Consider the following 18,554-nt stretch of genomic DNA (forward strand, 5'->3'; position numbering starts at 1 on the left):
CTTCTCACTGCCTGCCCCCATTCCCACAGCCAGTGAACTCAGATAGTGACACCGGAAGCATTTCTCTGCATCTTTCTAACTACAGACTCTCCATTCAACACCTTGAGTGCTCTGCAGATCAGTCTCAAACTCCTGGCCTTTTAATAGCTAGATCTTATCCTGCTCCCTGGAATCTTCACCCTTGGCTGCAACTTTCCTCTAGATGTTTCTTTCTGTTAGGCAGGGGAGCCTCCTTCATGAGGAGGCTCTTCTCAACTTTAACATCTGAGTTGCTAACATCTGTCATTTACCTGCCAAGCCCAAAGGTGTACTTACCTTGTGATTACACACACACACACACACACCCCTGTGCGGGCATCCACCCACAGACACACTCAGGGCTTAGTGTCTTGTCTCTCCTTTATTTTAAGCTGAGCCACTTAGAGGGATGGGACAATGATAGAAACTGACGACCAAAGCCTCTGTTAAATGAGCTTGATGAGTTCACAAAATGAATTTTTAAAAAAGAAACCTAATCCGGTACTGGCATCAACATGCCTGGCACTTGTCCAAGAGCTGGGAGCTGCAACATGACAAGACTCTGAGCTCCTTGGATTCCAAGTGGAGAAGCACTGTGTGCCAGGGCACAGATGGGGCCCAAGCTGCCTCAAGGGCAGCCATGTGCCCGAGAGGGAGCTGTCAGCCTCTGAGCCCGGATGTGCTTTACCACCATGAAAACCGCAGAAACACGTGGAGGGAACAGTCTCTGGGTAGAGAATTACACACCCCACCCTACCCCACCAGCGGTAATATTTTTTTCTAGGATTGAAATTAAAACAATGATACTACTAGATGGTTGAAATGGCAGATAGTACAAATCCCCAGCTTTATCAGTCTACCCATGTCTTAATCTTATAAAGCCGAAGAATGCTGAAAAACAGGGGATAGACTGTAATTTCTTGATTGATGCCAGGATTTTGTTACCTCTGGAATCTACAAAAGTGATCTGCCCGGCAGACGTAGATGTAATTCCCCATTCCAAGTCTTTTGCGCCAAACACAAATGTTTGGAAAGGATACTGGGTTTTATTAGAGGACTGAGAGCAGAGAGACATAGAAGAGGAAGAGAAAAAAAATCTATTGTTTTTAATAAGCCTAACTGAATTAAAGTCAGATGAAAAGAGATTTCGTGTAAACATATGGCTCTGTTTGATAAATGGGAACACTAGGTCTTGGGTCCTTAGGAGTCCAGCATCTTAGGGATCTTGGAGGCTATCAAAACAGGAAGGATTTCAAATCATTTAGTCCCTTCTCAGTGGTAAGGTGGTGAGTGGGCTAGCTAACAAAGACTTTGAAAGGTTTGTAAAACTTGGAGTCAAATAACCTCCAGTTTTCATCCTCTTGCTTTAGCACGCTTGTTTCTTCTCCCTACCTTCAGAGCTACCAGCTCTGGATAAGGATAAAATGATAGGCTTGACTCCCTCAAGCCTCTTATTTTTAAAGTGCCTACTGTTTTCTCTCTTACCTTTTATAACAAAAAGACTTTAGGATGCTCCTTTCATACAGAAATGGCCCAAGGACACAGAGCAAGTAAATGTACAGTTTTGCTACATCATGTCTGGGGCCAAAATGATGTGCCCTCTGCCAAAGGAAGGCACTCCCTCTACCATATCAACCTCCTATGCAGTAAAGAAACAAACAAAAAAACCAGATGAATAATATCATATAGAAACAGGATTAAGATCAATGTATTTTAAGCTCAAGGGCTGCCATAACAGTTAATCCTATTTCCCCAGTCATCTATTGCAATGTATTTATGAAATGTCGATTTTTATCAGTTAATTAGCCAGTCCTTAGGAAATTACCCTTACTTCCTCCAGTCGGTCCATTCTTTTTGAAGCACAGATCTAAAAAGAACACTTCCAGGGGAAAATAAGGTCATTCAGATTTTAAAACAATTCTTCCAATTATATTTGGTACAGAGACCATCTTTTAAAATAAGATTTTACCACACCTTCTCCCCAGCATAAAATATTTTAGTTATTCAAAATGCCGACAGGTAAAACAGTCACAATATCACAATTCAAACAAGTGAGTGAGATTTTTAAAAATCAGAACTGAAAGCTGCATTAAAAAAAAACCCATTTATATATGCTAAAATCTAGTAATTACCCTAAGGTGCCCAAACAGTCAGCTCAGAAAAATGAATGTCGACTACCCACCCCTACCCCACATCTAAGCACTTTGAGTTCCATTCTTATCCATGGTTTTGATTTGCAGCTAATTCTGTGAAAATGTGTAGTAAAAATGTGTGGTACACATCTATCTACTGACCCAGATTCCGTGGTTTCGTAGCTCTGTGTGTTAAGGCACATATAGCTACACACACATTTATAATATACAGGATATATACTCATAGTTTTATCTGTATACACACTAATGTCTTCTAGGAAACATGTGTGTTCCATAATTTTTCTGCTTTATAATTTCTTTCTTCCAAATCCTACATGAAAAAACTCAAAGCACCAAGATACTGAAATGGTTTCTTGGGATTGTAGAATGAAGAGACCTGTGGGTTAGACTGGGCAGCCAGTGCTCTCCCAGGCCTTCTTGAGGGCCAGCTCCAGGTATCTGAAATAATGAGGGAGAGCCCTGAGCAGCCCTGACCGTGACAGTGCTCCCTGGCTCTGCAGCTTTGTGAGAGCTTCTTCAAGGATATGATTTTATACATTTTCCCCCCTCATTTCACTTAACCCCTCCCAGTTGCCCCCAATCACCAGTCAGTCTCCCCAGCTATCTGGACCTTGTCATAAGTAAAAGGAAAGGGTTAGGCAAGACCCTTTAGTAAAATGAAAGGGTTAGGCAAGACCATCTCTACAAGGGACCTCTAGCTCAAACAATCTGGGATCTTCAGGATTATTTATCAGGATCAAGGGACGATGGATGGCATTGGCAGAACGCCTATGTCTATAGGTTAAACTTTCTATTCCCTTGAATGTAACCTTTAGGAGTTTCCAGGTGGGGGATACTTTACTAATGTCTGAATTTGTGATGTAAGGGGAAATCTATACAACTAGAAGTAGGCTGGGCATTTCTATAAGACTTATAAGAACAGTGGTTTCATTTATTTAAATCACACTTATAGATGGATGTCTATGGGTAGGAACCCAAATCTAGAAAATTTACAAAATATAATCTCTTTAGAAATTGAGGTTACAGTGTTTATCAAAAACAGGTAAGCCATAACCTTCAAACCTGACGTTCTAAAATAAAACGTTACCCACATTACTTGGTATTTCTTTTTCTCTCTCACACACACACAAAAACTCTCACACATACAAGATGGAAAATTAATCAAATCATCAGTAACAGGAAAGGTAGACTACTACTTGTGGCAGGCCACAGAAGAATATTTGCAGAAACAAATGTTTCTGCTACCCTAGGGAAGAGGTTTGCTTTACCTAGCAAGTGTGAGTTTGGTTTATAGTTCATTGATCGGGTGATTCAAATCAATTCATAAGATTTCATTAAATTTAAATGAGCTTCCCCCCCTCCCCTGGAACAATCATGGGTTCTTCCAGAAGGTGACTGGAGTGGAAGCTGATCCTCAGCAGGAGGTTGTGAGATGCACTCACAGAGAGTCTGCCCAGCCCTGGGCTCTGCCAGCTCCCATGAGTCTACACTGCCTGTCTCAACTGCAGTCAAAGCAGTTACACATGTAACAGCAAGGATAAATGGCTCAAGGATACACCTCCCCACATTTGTGTTCCTGCCTAACCTCTGTTTGAATCGATCCTTCTTGAAGCTCCATCTCCAGAAATAAGAGTCAGAGAAGGGGAAAGAATTATTAAGAGACTTTTTGAGGCTACTCAACCATCTGCTTTATCCTTAAAAGACAGAAAAGCTCAACCTTAAGAAGTTAAAGCAAAAAGCAAACAAAGTAAGAAACACATCACACTTGGTAAGCAGAAACATAACCCAAAGCAGCTCCATTTTAGGTATGGCACTTTAATTAAAGAAGTTAGCACATTCTATTTGCTGAGCAGGAATTATTTCTAAGGAGCCAAAACACATTTATTGATTCCTTCACTTTAGCTTCTTCCTGCAGATAAATATCTCTCCAAATATAAATCTTGTTTGCTGACATCTTTCTCTAAAGAACATACCTTTGATTCAGCACATGAAATCAACCTGAATGCAGTCATCTCACCTTCCTTTTAACTCTTTTGGGTTACAGAGAAACAAAAGTGTCATAAAAGCATTACCTCTGCCAAGAAAGCCACCTCCCAAACAGACTGCAGTTTATGCTGCTCTGAGCAAGAACCGGAAAGGCTGGGCAAAATTGTCAACACGGAACGAAGTAGGATTACAAATCCTGTCTTTTATCTTGCAAACACACACACACACACACACACACACACACACTTTAGGTTATCTTTATTTAGCCTTTTAGTGGCAAGCTTCCCAATCACTTGAAAGCAATCAGAGGGCAATAATTAACACGCATTTACTCTCCTATAGAAAACATTCACAGCAAGCTGTGACAAAGCTAAGGTAACCATGCATCTGTGGGTTACAGTTTGTTCCCTTTCAAAGTTTCCCAGCACTGCACCTTGAATACGAGGCCTATCATTAAAGAATGTTCAGCTGGTACCTCTGGTCTTCAATTTATTGATTTAGAACACCCAACTTTTACTTAGACCCAAAGATATGCTCTCTCCCAGTGGCATTTTTACACACACACACACACACACACACACAAGATAAAACAAAGCTGGGAAGAATGTGTTGGTGCAAAATGAGAAATCGAATCCTTGCCTGGCTCAGGTGCTTGCTATTATAAACTATGACTAAGACACGAATTTCTCTATGATGCAGCTCTCAAGAGAGGCAGCATTTTTCTCCAGGCCTCTCTTAAACCTGCTCATTCGCCAGTAACTAATGCTCTCTAGAGCTGCCCTGTGCTGCTCAAATTTCATCAGCCAGCTTTGTCCTTGATAGCTCTTCCTGGACCATAAAATCTCCCAGACCTGTTGAGGACAGCCCCAAAAGATCAGCGTAATGCGAACCGCGCCTGTGCCAGCACAGAGAGCCATCTTTTGAGCTCCCACTGCATTTGTTATCTCAGTGATATGAGCACTTAAAGACCATTTTAAGAAAGTTTTTACTCTTCTCTGAATGATAAAGTCCTGACAACTACATGAAAAATAAGTGTAAATCAGGTCACTCTGTGACCACTTTTTGTCAACTTTGAACTAGTAACAAAACTGACAACATGTTTGGTGAAGCGACAATTAACTGGAATCTTCCATTAACTATTTTCTGCACCTTTAAAAGAAAAAAAAGTCAGGCTCATGATTTGCATCAAGGATTTAATTTATAAAACAAACCCTAAAAAACCACTGTAAAAGGAAGACTGATTTATGGATGCTCGGTCCAACAACTTATATATTTCAATTAATTTATCATTTGGATCTTGAAGCCTTGCAAAATTCTTAGGCAAAAAGACATTTTAAGATAAAATCATGTTCAGTAAATCTCACCTGCAATACAATAAAAGCACTTTAGAAGTAATTTCAATAAGGAATGAAACAAATTCGGAGGGGGGGTTAACTTTGAATTATTAAAAGAAACAAAACACATTCCACTGTCCAAATATGCTGGCTACAACTGGAAAGAGTATTCTAGACTTGGATGATCCAAGACCAAACAATTTCAGAACACATGTGCCACCACCAGAAAGGTACTTACAGTTATCAGACTGAAAATCTGGGACAAACTGTTCGTCATCAGGAACTTGTGCTGGAAAAGAGATTTTTATTTTAGACCTTTAAGTTTTATTAAAAAGCACAGTAAAATGTTTTATGTGGAAAATAGAACAGCCAAGAAACTTGCCTTCAGCTAACCAAGCCTCTTGAAGTTGACTGAGATCCTGAAACAACTCTGGAATTGAAAACAGAAGACACCAGAATGAGGAGAATTCTTCTGCTAGGGAGAAGAGGGAAGAGCTGGCTGCGTGCAGCTTTCGCGGGGAGCCATGTGAACGAGCCACAACAGAGGGGAAAGCTTCACTACCTTCAGAATCATGAGCCAGATCTGTGTCCAAAAACTTCCTCTTTCTGTCAATCACAGGCCGCCCTCTACTCTCCTCTGACCGAGATTTCTGAAAGAGGCCAACAGACAGTGAAGACTCAAGTGTAATAAAGGGGTCCAAAGGGGGTTGTGCCATAAACCAATAAGGAGAAGACTCATGTTCGAAGAGGGAAGACAAAACAAACCAAAAGCCACATAAACTTACCCCTGGGACCATAAAAGGGACTTGTTGATCATAAAAACCATCCATGGTGCTTCCAATGTCTCTAATGTCACTTTGGAAGGTCTCAGCATTGAGTAATTTCTGGGGGGAAAGGGGTCCTCCTGTAATACGAATTTGGGAGATTTTAACCGAGAGGGGGGAAGAAAGAGAAATGAAGTAATTTTATATTGCTTGTCCTTTTAGGGCCTGTGCAAAATCACTACCTTTCTCTGAGGTAATTAAAGCCCACTTCAAGGTGTAAGCTTTACAGACTAACGCTGGGCTTGATTAAGGGCATCAAAGATTCATGGTGTACTTAGTGCCAAATCCATTCAGCTAGTCAGTCTTTTAATCTTTTTCTCTCTCTTTTATTTAGTCATTAAAATTATAGGTTTACTACTACCTGTCTCCTACCAAAAAAAAAAGGCCTTATTTTCATTAAAAAGGGCGATTTCAAGATTCTCTCCATAAGAATATTCCCCAGGGCGTTTGTAGTGTTAGGGTTTTTTTTTTTTTTTAGACATAATTTAATTTTTGACAGTACAGTGACAGGAAGGAGAAAAACTGGGTTTAAGCATTCCAAATTATTTGCAATTAAGAATCTGACATACATACTGTTTCTAAAAGTATTTTGTAGGTCAGTGGTAAAACACTAAAAATAGTTCCAGGAATACAACGATCAGTGGTATACTTATCTTCATACACAACTTTTTATTAAAACTTAAACCTTCTGTCCAAACAGCTGTAGTGTCTGTAATGTCACAGATATCTCCGTGGCAACTTACAGAGATGTCTGTGATATCTCCAACTTCTTAAAGAATAAAGTAGCTATGAAAAGTAACACATAAAGTTAACTAAATTCCACTGCACATATTTTAAATGCATCTCTACCACAGATCTTTAAAAAGCATTAAGAGCAAAAGATCCATGGAAAGAAAAATGAGTTTATTATAGTGAAATTATTTTTTCTCAAACATGACCAAAAAATAAAATTAAACTTGTTTCAGCACTGTCAAGTGTTGGGGCTGGGAAGGGAGGTTGGGGGTCAGAATGGAGAGGAGGAACTTTTTCTAATTTGAGAGGTATAAACTAACAATTTTAGGAAAGTGCCATTTTCCCAAACACTGTTTTATTCTTCAAACAAAAACGCAGTTAAGTCAACAAAATGGGGGAAACATTAATTTCACTCATCCCAGCTCTAAGCAATGCAAAACACTTCAGGATAAATCTTTTCTTTAACTTGTATAAAATTTTTAGATAGGGAACTTTTTCTCAGTGGGCAATTCCATCCAATTTGTTTTTCACACTGTGTGAAACATATCCAATTTTTGTAAGTTAGCAGGATACGAGGAAACCCTTCACGGCCAGCCTCCTCTCAGCACTTTGGTCCAAGTAATAAGATATTTTCCAAGTCAAAGAGAAAGAGGGAGAGAAACAAAACTGCACACTTCATAACTTCCTAGAAAAACACTTCGGCTAGCCTGCCTGCGTGCCTTCCAAACAGCGCTAAAACGTTCAGAATAAAGCTTCTTTCCCAAATGTCACCAACCCGTAAACAAAATCTGAGGGGCATCAGCAGTGAGTTGAGGGGCAAGAAAATGAGTTCTCTGCAGCCTTCAAAAATCTGTCAGATTAAATAAATCGCGGCCTTAGAAATTCTGTAAATGTCTACTGGGAGAAGGGGACAACGGGTAGGAGATCGGAGGGAGAGAGATTTTCAGAGTCTCACGATGAAATACGTTGCAAAAATACTTCACCATGAAGAGCAAAAATACCTTTTAAAAAATTAAATGAAAGAAAGAAGCGAACCCAAAAGAGGGATCAAGGATCTTTAACGCAGCTCTCAAAGTTCAAGGGCTAGAAAAATCGTGTTCAAAGTGTAATTTTTTTTTAAAGCCTTAAGGGAAGGCTCGAGTTCATCCAGGAGTTTAAACCACTTCCTTTGTGCCCCCCCCCCTTCCCGGGGCCCCCAGGAAAAACTTTAACACAGCGCAGCGGCGCAATCGAGGCCCCACCCCCGCGGCGCGCAGCGGGCCCGGTTTTATGAATGAGAGAGAGCCGCGGCCGCCACATCAGGTAAAGGCTGTAACTGGATCCCTCTCACTGGGCCCCATTCACAAAACAAGACACACTTCCACCCAATTCCCAGCCTTCTCCATTCAAGAAAACTCCTTCAGATGCGCCCCCGCCCCCACTCCCAAAGCACGCCCAGCCTCCGACGCAGGCCCCTCACCCCAGCGTCCTAGGAAGAAAGCTCAATGCTTCATTCACAAAAAGGGAAAGAAAAAAAAGCCGCAGGGAGCGGCGAGCCAACGAAAGAAACCCGCTTCATTCATAAAGTCACCCACATTCATAAAAACGAGCTGCGGCGCCAGGCGCTACCAACCGCCTCCAATAGCCCCCCCCCCCCCAAAAAACACCCTTCCAAACATCTCTCTTTGGCACCCCTCCTCAATCAGGACTTCGGCTCCCCCAGAGGTCCCCTCCCCTCTGAAAACGCGGTCAGATCCCAAATCCAGCGCGAGGCTCCAGCATCTCTCCATCCCCCGCCCTCCGCACCCATTTTTTTTCTTTTCCACCATCCCCAGGCCGCGGTTCTGATGCTCTCCTATTTCTCGAGAATCGCCATGCAGCCTGACGCCCTCAGTCTGCTGGGGGTGGGAGTGGGGGGATTGGGTGTCCGCTTTCCACAACCTGAAACTTGCAAGGCCTTCATAAGTTCCTGGCCGACCCCCAACCCCGGAGGCTGCACATGCCTATGTCACTTAACCCCTCCAGGTGCTGGGGTGGGGGTGCATCACTCTCAAACATTCCCCCTAAGCTGCTTCAGCCCCCTCCTCCCCGCTGCAAAGATCTGCCGAGTGCCTCTTCTCGCGAGCCTCCAAGTCCCCTCGGGGCTCTCAGGTCTCTAGAGACTGTAAAGCCCGCAACTCCCCGCCCCTCCATCTCCACCCGGGAGCCTCCGCACCTCGCGCTCCCGCTCGCCTCCCCCGCGACGTGCGGAAACCCGCTCTCCGCTAGCTCCGGAACCGTTAGCCGCCCCCGCCCGACGCATCCCAGGAACCGAACCGGACCCGGCCGCGGGAGGAGGGGGTGGTCAGCCTCGGGAGGGAAGGGGACCCAACCCCAATAGAAAGTGCACCCGGACTCTGAGGATTCTGAATCAGCCAGTGAACTCTCGCCGGCTGGGCCCTTCCTGGACACCCCCTCCTAAGCCCCCTTGTCTCCTCGACGCCCCCTCACCTGAGGCAGTGGCTCTCCTCCCCTTGCAGCGGCCCCGGGGCGCAGGCGCGCTCACGCACGCGCGCACCGGGCCTGGGCGCCTAGGCTAATGTCTGGGCCGAACCGCTCCGGGGACGCTGAACCGCTCCGCGAACCAGCCGCTGGACTCTGCGCCGCAGCTGCCAACCAGGCTGGAGCGCTGGCCCGGCCCCCAGCGGCCTGCCGCTCCGCCCTCTGCTATTGGCCCGCGGCTATAGCCCAGCAGCGTTCCCATTGGCCCGAGGCCGCTCCAGCGGCTGTCCATCACCTCTTGTTTACCCTGTCTGCGGGCAAATCCAGCCAAGCCGCCCCATCAACTCCGGCCCCCATTGGTCAACAGCGCGTCCCTCCCCCCATCTCAGGGGTCTGTTTTACATAATTTATGCACCGGGGGCCATTGGCCAATCAGCACAGGCTTGTTTATATAATGAATGTAAGGACGTTTTTCATTCATAAAAAACGCGACCTGAGGGGGGAAGCTTAGCTGAGTCAGTGAAGAACTTAAAGGGGCCGAGGGCCTCGAGGAGCCGCAGTTCCTTCCTTCCCTGCAGCTCTCCCAACTTTTTACCGAGGCTTGGATCTTTCCCCTTCCCCATTCACCCCTAACTTCTCTCCCCACCCCGCCCCCCAGCAACACCACTGCCAGGACTGGGCCGCTGGGCGCCAGTCATTTGCAGCTGCAGCACCAAGCGAAGTTATCATTTTAGAATTCGGGCTACAGGAATCCGTCATTCCACCCGGAGAGAAACTCGCTGACCGACCTGGGCGTTCGGCCCATAGAAACACAGAAAACGGAAACCGACCGCTCTAATCTTAGTTACCTTTAAGAGAGGCCTTAATTTCCTTTAACTATGTTTCCAGTGGGGGAAGAATTAGCACCATCTCCCTTTAAAATCTGATCTCTCAAACAGACTTTAGTTACTATTTTATACTGGCCGGCCAAGGCCCAACCAAATCCCGTTTTCTCCCCACGTCTAATTGCGGTTTATAACCGCTAGAGTGGGTTTTGGACCCGAGATGAGGGAGGGTCGGCGCTCAAAGAAATCTTCTCCGAGGACTGCACCAACCAGTCCGCAGACCTAGAAACAGAAACATAAAGCCCTCCGAAACGGGCTTGCAGAGTTAGATCGCCTGCCTCCCTCCCGGGGCTGCTGTTTTCCATTTAAGTGTTGAATGCAAGATGGTGTGTTTGCGAATTAGATCCCGTGCAGCTGGGAACGACGAGAAGCTACTCCGCTTGCCAAACGACCGGGCACTAACTGCAATTGCTGAGATTCTTAACAGGGTGTTCCAGGAAACAAATAAGCAGTCCTCTCCCCTCTCCGCCCCCTCTGCCCCCTCCTACAAGGCCGTGGGGCGGCTCTGTGCTCTCCCCCAGGATGCTGGGGCTTGTGAGGGAGCTCTTCTGTTCTCGTTCTGTTCGTGTGCCCTGCCGTTCACCCCCGTGTGCCGGCGGTGGGGAAGAAACACGCCAAGTATCAGGGGAGTGCGCCTAGAAAAGGGAGCCCCAGGCAACTCTGGGGTTGCCTCATACCACTACCATGGGGAATGCAGTGTGGCTTTCTGGAAAAAAAATTTTAAGTAAAAATTTGCCCACTTTCTTTTCTGCTTCTGCTTATGGGTTCTTGGTCTGTTTATAGCCAAGAAATGTTGGAATTCACCAAAGGAAACCGGGAGTTCGGAGGCCCAGTGCTGACCAGGCATGAGACTTTGCAAGAGGGTGGGGTGGGCATGAGCGGGTGGGTGGGAAAGCGCTCTGAACTTTTAACAAGCAGTTCCATGATATTTAATTTCCTAGGAGAGCAATTTGCTACCTACCCCAGCTCCAGTGGAGTTTTCCCTTAGTGCCTCTCCAGGTAGTGCCATTTCTGTTTGGCGGCTAGAGTACAGCCCTAGCCCAGCTGTGCTCCCAGTGTGTTGCTGAGGGCTGTCTCCCTGGCTAGACTCGGGGCCCAGATTAGCTCCCCAGTCCTCCTCCTCCCCAGCTTGTCTGCCCCCATCCTGCCCCACCTCATCCCATCTCATCCTGCTCTCTGATCTAGTTTCTCCAGAAGAGCTTTTGAATTCCTCTTCGCTTCAATCTGTCTTCAGGCCTCAGCCTGGTAGGCCTGCAGCCCATGGGGCCACATAAACCTTGGTGCATCATCACACTGGCTATAGAAACAGTGCAGGACACTTCACAGTGACTTCCTCCATGGGGTTGGACTTGAGGCCTGGAGTGTGACTTGGATGACCTTTGCCTCGAGCCAAGGCTCTCCATCCCACCTTGGGGAGAAAAGCTGATATTTCTGGATTAAGTAGTAATAAATAGCAGCTTAGTTGGGGGGAGGGGAGGAGTTGAGGGAGGGGTTTTTATGAGAAGATTGTCACAGACACGAGATCATGGAGGGATTTACATCAGAGTAAAGCTCTTGCCAATTAATTATTTAGTCATTCGGTAAACATTTATTTTGTACTCAATACTCGGCCAAACCCTGTGCTCAGCAAAAAAGTTACAGAGATGAGTAAGATCCAGTCTTTGTCTTGGAGGAGCCCACCATCTATTGTACCATTTCAACGGCTGAAGTTTACTTAATGTATAACCTGTTCATGCCATGTACAATTCTCTACAGATTATCTCATCTAGTCCTCATAAGAATAGATCTGAAGTGGTCTCTACTGTTAATATCTGCACTTTATAGACAAGAAACGGAGGCACAGAGAGATTAAGTAACTTGCCAATAGATGCACCGCTTGTAGGTTTCTGAACCTGGATAAGCACTAAGGCAGGCAGGCTCCAGAGCCCATAAGTGGCCCACTTAGCATGTGCCTTTGTTGCTCAGAAAACCACCAGGAAATATCATTTGAACCCCAAATGGTAGAGGGCAGAACTGGTTGAAGTCACAGGGAGGCAGATATTTAGCTCAGTATCGGGTTCGGAAGAACTTTGGAATGTTTGGAGTGGCCCCAAAAGGAATACTGCTGCTGGTAATGAGTCTCCTATCACAAGAGGCATTTACACAGAAAGATTTAGTGCAGAGATACTACTGCACTGGGTGGTGTAGATGAACTCAGAGGATTGCTTCAGCTCTGAGAACATGACTCGTGTTGGACAGGGGTTTAGGCCCTGGGCCCAGGCACCTTGCCTCTGCTGTGAAATGTGAGGGTATAACTCATGATGAACTACCTTGCCAGACTGACGCCTGGGCCCAGAGTTTGTTCCTTACTGTTAAGTGTTTATGATGTTTTTTTTTCCACACCTCTTCTTTCTTTTCTTCTGCTTCTCCTTCTTAGTGACTTACCTCCCCCGCTCCCGTCCCCATCCCACTCCCCGTCTTCTTGAATTATCTTTGCCTTTAAAAAGAGTTAAGGGTCGGTATTTAGAAGTTCTTTGTTTAGTACACCGAGTCCTTCCTCCTAAGAACATTACTTACATTGGAGGATTTGTCCAGCCTCTGTTCTGATGTACCATTCCCTCTCCTTCAGGAGAGAAACGGGACTGGAAAAGATAACAAAAAGAGAGACCAGCCCTCTGGAACATTCATCTAGTGTCAATCTAGCCTTTGTTCTCTGGCAACAGCAAAACTCAATCACAGTAGGATAACTAGCCCCTTGTTCTTCGATTTGCAGTGTGTTTTCAGAGGAATAACACAGAAGGATAGAAAAACAAGTCCCTTGCCCCCAGCCTGAAAGCTTCTGTTTCCCTTTAGAGGACTGCTTTTAAAGTCTTCCCCTAAAACCCCAAAAGCGAGTTAAAGTATAACGCAGGTAACCCTGCCTTGAGCTGATCACCAAGATGGCAGTGGGAAATGTGGCAGCATGGTGATCTTGGTCTCTCTCACAGTGGGACAGTGCCTCCCCTTCCTTTGATCGAAATGCTGCAGGGAGTGTGGCCCTGTCTGGAGGTGAGGGTGTGGGCTACATGACCCTGGCGGGGGTGGTCCTTTCCCATTCTTGTATAATACAGGGGAAGGGACTCGAGGACTGCGTCAAAAAGGTGCAGCAACGTTTTTCTTGTCTTCAAGGGATAAAGGATTCTATCTGGTTGTCACACCTTCCTTTGTAAAATTCAGATATAAATACCCTAAAAACTGAGGCAAGAAAAGAAAATCTTTTAGATTCAACGTCTCTTCAAACGAATAGGTGCCATATTGTCTTCAGGGTTCTTTGTAGTCAGGGAATAATAATAGCTGACATTTACTGAGTGCTTAATATGAGCCAGACACTTTTCCAAACACTTCACATGTATTAGCACGTTTAGTCCCAACAACAGCCCTCTGAGGGAGGTACTATTATTATCACCTACACTTTTCACAGATGAGGAAGGTTAGGTGCAGGGAGGTTACATAAATCACTACATGGCTAGCACACAGTCAGAGGGAGACTGTACCCACGGGACCCCCTCCAGAGTCCGGCCAGTAACCACTCTGCTGGGCTGTCTCAGCTCCAGAGAAGGTGTGTGTGCTTAGTGACAGTAGCTGACACCAAAAAATCATGTTACTGCACCAGGCCATTTAGGGGCTTTGCCTGTACTAACCCCCTTGATTCTCCTAACAACCCTGTGATGTAGATACCATTGTTATCCCTATTTCATGCATGATGAAACTGAGGCACAGAGAAGCTAAGTAACTTGCTCAAGATCGCATAGCCAGTAAGAGTTGGAGTCAGGAGCCCATCGCAGATCTTGTACAGAGTCCTTGCTCCGAAACACTTTGCTGTGAAGTCTTAGCCCCAGCCATCTTCCAACTCTGTCGGTTTCCCTCATCTTGCCTTTGGGGCTCTGGCTGCTTCCTTGCCATTCCCCTGGGAGTCACGGTGCTTCCTTGGGAATGTGCTCCAGCAAATCCAGGCAGACTTCTGAATTATTATATTGGGCCAGCTCGAATTTGTTTTCATTAGAGCCATGTCAGAAAGAGACTAGAAATTACCTGTACTGAGCATCCCCGAGATGCCAGGCTCTGTGCTAAGACACTTCACATACATTGTCATTTAGTGCTCCCATTCCTTCTTGGAGGTGGTGATAATACCCAGTTTGCAGATGTGAAAACAGAGGGTCAAAGTGAGATTTTAAAAACCATGTCTGAGGCTTCACAGTCAGGAAGGAACAAGCCAGGCCTCTGATCCAATAGGTTGACCCTGTGACCCACTGGCCTAGTGGGGCCTCATTCCTCTCCCGGTTCATTTCCTGAGATTGAGGACACCCTCTCTCCTACCTCTTTCTCCTAATTCTCAATTCTTAGACTTTATAAAACATCCATTATCAAGAAAACTTGGGGGGCACATGTTATATTTAGATTCCTGACTGCTGAGGAATTTCTTCCTTAAGCCCCAACCCTTACCAGAACCGTAGGGTGAAAATCTTTGGAAACTTCCCATGGCTTCTTATTGCCTTCAGAAAGGAGTCCAGCTCCAGAACAGGATCTTTACTGCTCCCTGGTGACTCCGCAGCGTCTCCCGAGCCTCCTAGACCTTGGGTCCGGCCATGCAGGACAGAGCTGCCTGTTCCTTGAGCCCGTCACCCATCAGCATCCTGCTCCACCTCTGAGGCTCCTGGAGGGTCCCTGCATGAAAGAGCCTCAGACTGCTGGGCTTCTGGGGGATCCCATGTCTGATCTTTAGAGTTTTCCTGCTCCTTTTCCATAGTAGGTTGTCAAGTGGAACTTCTCAATACATTAAGAACACGCTTTTCCAGCAGCCCCTCATGTTCGCTGGGATTTTCTGCCTCCGATGTACCACGTGCTTGGAAATCAACAAACCAAGGGAGTTTGAAACGGGCGTCCACGGGTTCTGAGTGAGAGCTAAAGGGCCCCCTCCAATGAGGAAGTGGATGAACTTGAATGTGTAGACTTGGCAAAATCTATTTTGACCTTTCGGAGTCCTCTTTTTGCTTCCTTCTGTGCCGTTAGTGGAGAGTTTCCTATGGCCAGGGGTTAACCCTTGCTTGGATGTGCTCAGATTTGAGCCCCTGAAATCTGAGTAGCAGGGTAACCTAGAACTTGCCCTCCTCCAGCTGTGAAAGGCTTGTGGCGTTGCCCCACCATCCTACTGGGCGAGCAGGCTGAGGGGACGGTGGGGCTGGGAGGTGCCTTCTCTCATGGGCCTGCTTCACCGTGGCAGCTGGAGAGCGGGTGGTGAGGGGGGTGGTTCTTTCAGCTCTTGGCTTGGTTTGTGAGTGCCCACCCCCGCTCGGGCTCTGTCAGGCCTGTGAAGGGGGCTGTATTTATTTGGAGTTGGACAAAGGGAAGATCAACTCTGCCCAACTGGTAATAGAGCCCTCAGGTGAAATGCTCCACCAGTGTGGATCCTATCACAAGGCTTCAGATGGGGCGTCCAGCCTGCCCGTTCACCCTGCAGCAGTCTCCCGCCTATTGCCACCTGAAGCCAAACAATCAGCGTGTTTAAAACAAGTAGGTGGCTTCTGCTGACCTTTCCCCACCTAGATTCTTGCTAATAGTCTGTCTCTGGCCCCCAACCTCTGGGACGTAGGGCAGCTTCCATTTAAACCAGAGCCCACCTGAAAACCTCTCCGCACCCCTGTTCCTCTCCCTTTTTTGCCTTCTCGCCCATTAAAAAGCCAAACTACTTGGCTGGAAAGGTAGACTCTGAGCACAGCATCTCGTCCCAGGAAAGCTCGGGCCGCTCAGCAGCACAGAGGTGCCGGGTGCTCCGCAGTTAGGCTCTGCCTCCGGCAAGACGCAGGTGCTCGTAAAACCATTAGGGACCATGGTTTAGATGCCATCTCCCGCTGCTGTGCCATCGCCGGATATCTAGGAGGCTAGAAGTTCGGCATCTGACTCTTAAGAGGGACTATCAGCTTGATGTAAGCGAATGCTCAGGCATCTCATTTGTGGCTTATTCCGTGTGTTTGTTTACTTTTTACTGAAGTATAACATACATACAGGAAAGTACACAAATCCTAAGTGTGGAGCTTGATGAATTTTCACGAAGCAAGCACCTCTGTGCATCTAGCATCCAGATTACAGAATATTTTCAGCTCACCCTCCCAAAGGACCCCTCATCCCCTCCTCTAGTCTAGTGGCTGCCCCTCCCCCCGCTCCACAAGGGTAGTCACCGTCCTGGCTTCCAGCATCACGGATCAATTTTGCCTGGTTTTGTACATTATATAGATGGAATCATACGGGACACACTCTTTTGTATCTGGCTTCTTCAACATTATGTTTGGAAGAGTCATCCATTTTGTAGTGTGTACTTGTGTTTTGTTCTCTTTGCTGTACAGTGTTCCACTGTATGAATATATTACAACTGATTTTTCCATTTAATTGTTAATGGACATTTGGGCAGTTTCCAGTTTTTTGCTATTATTAACGATGTTGCTTTGAACACTCTAGTGAGACTCTAGTATATGTCCTTTGGTAAACTGCAACCTGATTTTCATTGTTCATTTAAGATATAGTCACAGAATTCATTTTCTTGTCTTATTTCTTAGAAAAGTGGCAGAGACTCATGACAAAAATCTCAAAATCACAGAAAGGTACAGAATGGAAAATAAACACCCCACATCACCTCCTAGCCCTACCCACTCTTCAGAATCATGCACTATTAACAGTTTCTCAATATGTTCTACTGCCTAGACAATCATATCTAAGTATATGCATTATAGCCTTTAAAAAACCACAAATTGGACTTTACCACACTGTTTTTCTGCCCCCTGCCCTTGCTCCCGCCACCCATAGCACTGTAAAGGCCAGGTAATAAGTGGATGGGAGTGTTTGGCCATGAAAGGCAAACCACCCTTCCCACCTCTTAGATTAGGCTGGACTATCACTTTTAATAGGCCCTTACCTTATTAAGGTAAGACGCACGGGAGTTTACACAGCCGTAAGTTTCATTTCCACGTCCAAAAACATTTGTTGAGTGGCCAGTGTCCTCGGCGTGAGGCTTGTCCGAGAAGAGCTCCCAGTCTGGTGGGAGGTGGGTGAAAGGCACAGGAACAAATAGCTATTATACAATGTTTGCAGGTGTCGTAACCGAGGCCTGTAAATGGGTTCTGGGAGTACAAACGAAGGAGCAGTGAGTACATCCTGTTCGGGTCAAGGAAGGCACCAGAGAGGCTTGACACTTGGGCCAACCCTTGAGTGATTAATTACTAGGACTTTGCTGGGCAGAGTGAGGAGGGAAGGGCCTTCCAGGCAGATAGAACAGTGTTCACACACACCGAGGCCTCACGGGAGGGTCCAGGGACTGGCAGTTTTTCACATGTGGCTAACTGTAGATGTTCAGTCTGGGACGAGATGTGACTGAGAGGGGGCTAGAATGGATACTTGGGGACAGGGTGTCAGGCGTCTTATATAGTCATTCGAGGGGTGATCCTTCACACTTTGGAATCATGGGATACACCTCATAGATGCTTACAGATATCAACCAAAAGGCACACGAAGACTGCTTCCAACATCATACCTCTGTATTGCCCTCCATTACAGCATATATCACATTGTTCATGTGTCCGTCTCACCCATGGGACAAATTCCTCTAATAGGGACCCTTTGGATGCCTGTCTGAATTACCCAGCCCCAAACATAGCACCTGGCACTTAGCAAGAGGTCACCAAAGGATGAATGAACATGTGACTATGCAAGCGATTTCTACTGAACAGCAAACCCTCTGCTCGAGAAAGGGGGTGGCTGGGTTACCCTCTGTTGGTGGATTTGTTTTTATGCATGGCCTGCTTCGGCCTGCCCACCTGGTAGGCGAGGACTGAGAAGCGGGTGACCTGGGCTCTGCCATAGCTCAGGTTGTGGGCTGAGAGAGGTGCTGCATTTTCTTAGCAGCAACACCTGGGCCCTGGGACACTGCGTTTCATTTCAGCCAGATCTGGGGTGACATGGAGCTTGGTGGGACCCTAAAGCCTCATCACGGCCCTTAGCAACTCAGAGCAATTCATACTGCACCAGAACGCCCCCATCTCCCATTTGCATTTTGGAAATCCAGGCCTTGTTCAGAAGGAGGGGATCAGCCTCCTCATCGACTTGTTCAACCCAGATCCTCCCCAACAGGTGCCCCCTTGCCCATTGGGCTGGCAA

General features: G+C 46.3%; 1 protein-coding gene across 1 annotated transcript in view; it reads right to left on the minus strand.

The window, feature by feature from the left end:
* ETV5 (ETS variant transcription factor 5) overlaps window positions 1-9,651 on the minus strand; it is a 55,984-nt gene extending 46,333 nt beyond the window's left edge. The window contains exons 1-5 of the mRNA XM_059920726.1: window positions 9,517-9,651; window positions 6,277-6,395; window positions 6,054-6,141; window positions 5,874-5,921; window positions 5,730-5,780 (exon numbers count right to left, since the gene is read on the minus strand). Of these exons, the coding sequence (XP_059776709.1) occupies window positions 5,730-5,780; window positions 5,874-5,921; window positions 6,054-6,141; window positions 6,277-6,321 (232 nt within the window). The 5' untranslated portion in view covers window positions 6,322-6,395; window positions 9,517-9,651. The remainder of the gene's footprint in view (window positions 1-5,729; window positions 5,781-5,873; window positions 5,922-6,053; window positions 6,142-6,276; window positions 6,396-9,516) is intronic.
* Between the last annotated feature and the right edge of the window lie 8,903 nt (window positions 9,652-18,554).

This window comes from Balaenoptera ricei, chromosome 4 (assembly GCF_028023285.1).
Source record: "Balaenoptera ricei isolate mBalRic1 chromosome 4, mBalRic1.hap2, whole genome shotgun sequence".
Taxonomy (NCBI): domain Eukaryota; kingdom Metazoa; phylum Chordata; class Mammalia; order Artiodactyla; family Balaenopteridae; genus Balaenoptera; species Balaenoptera ricei.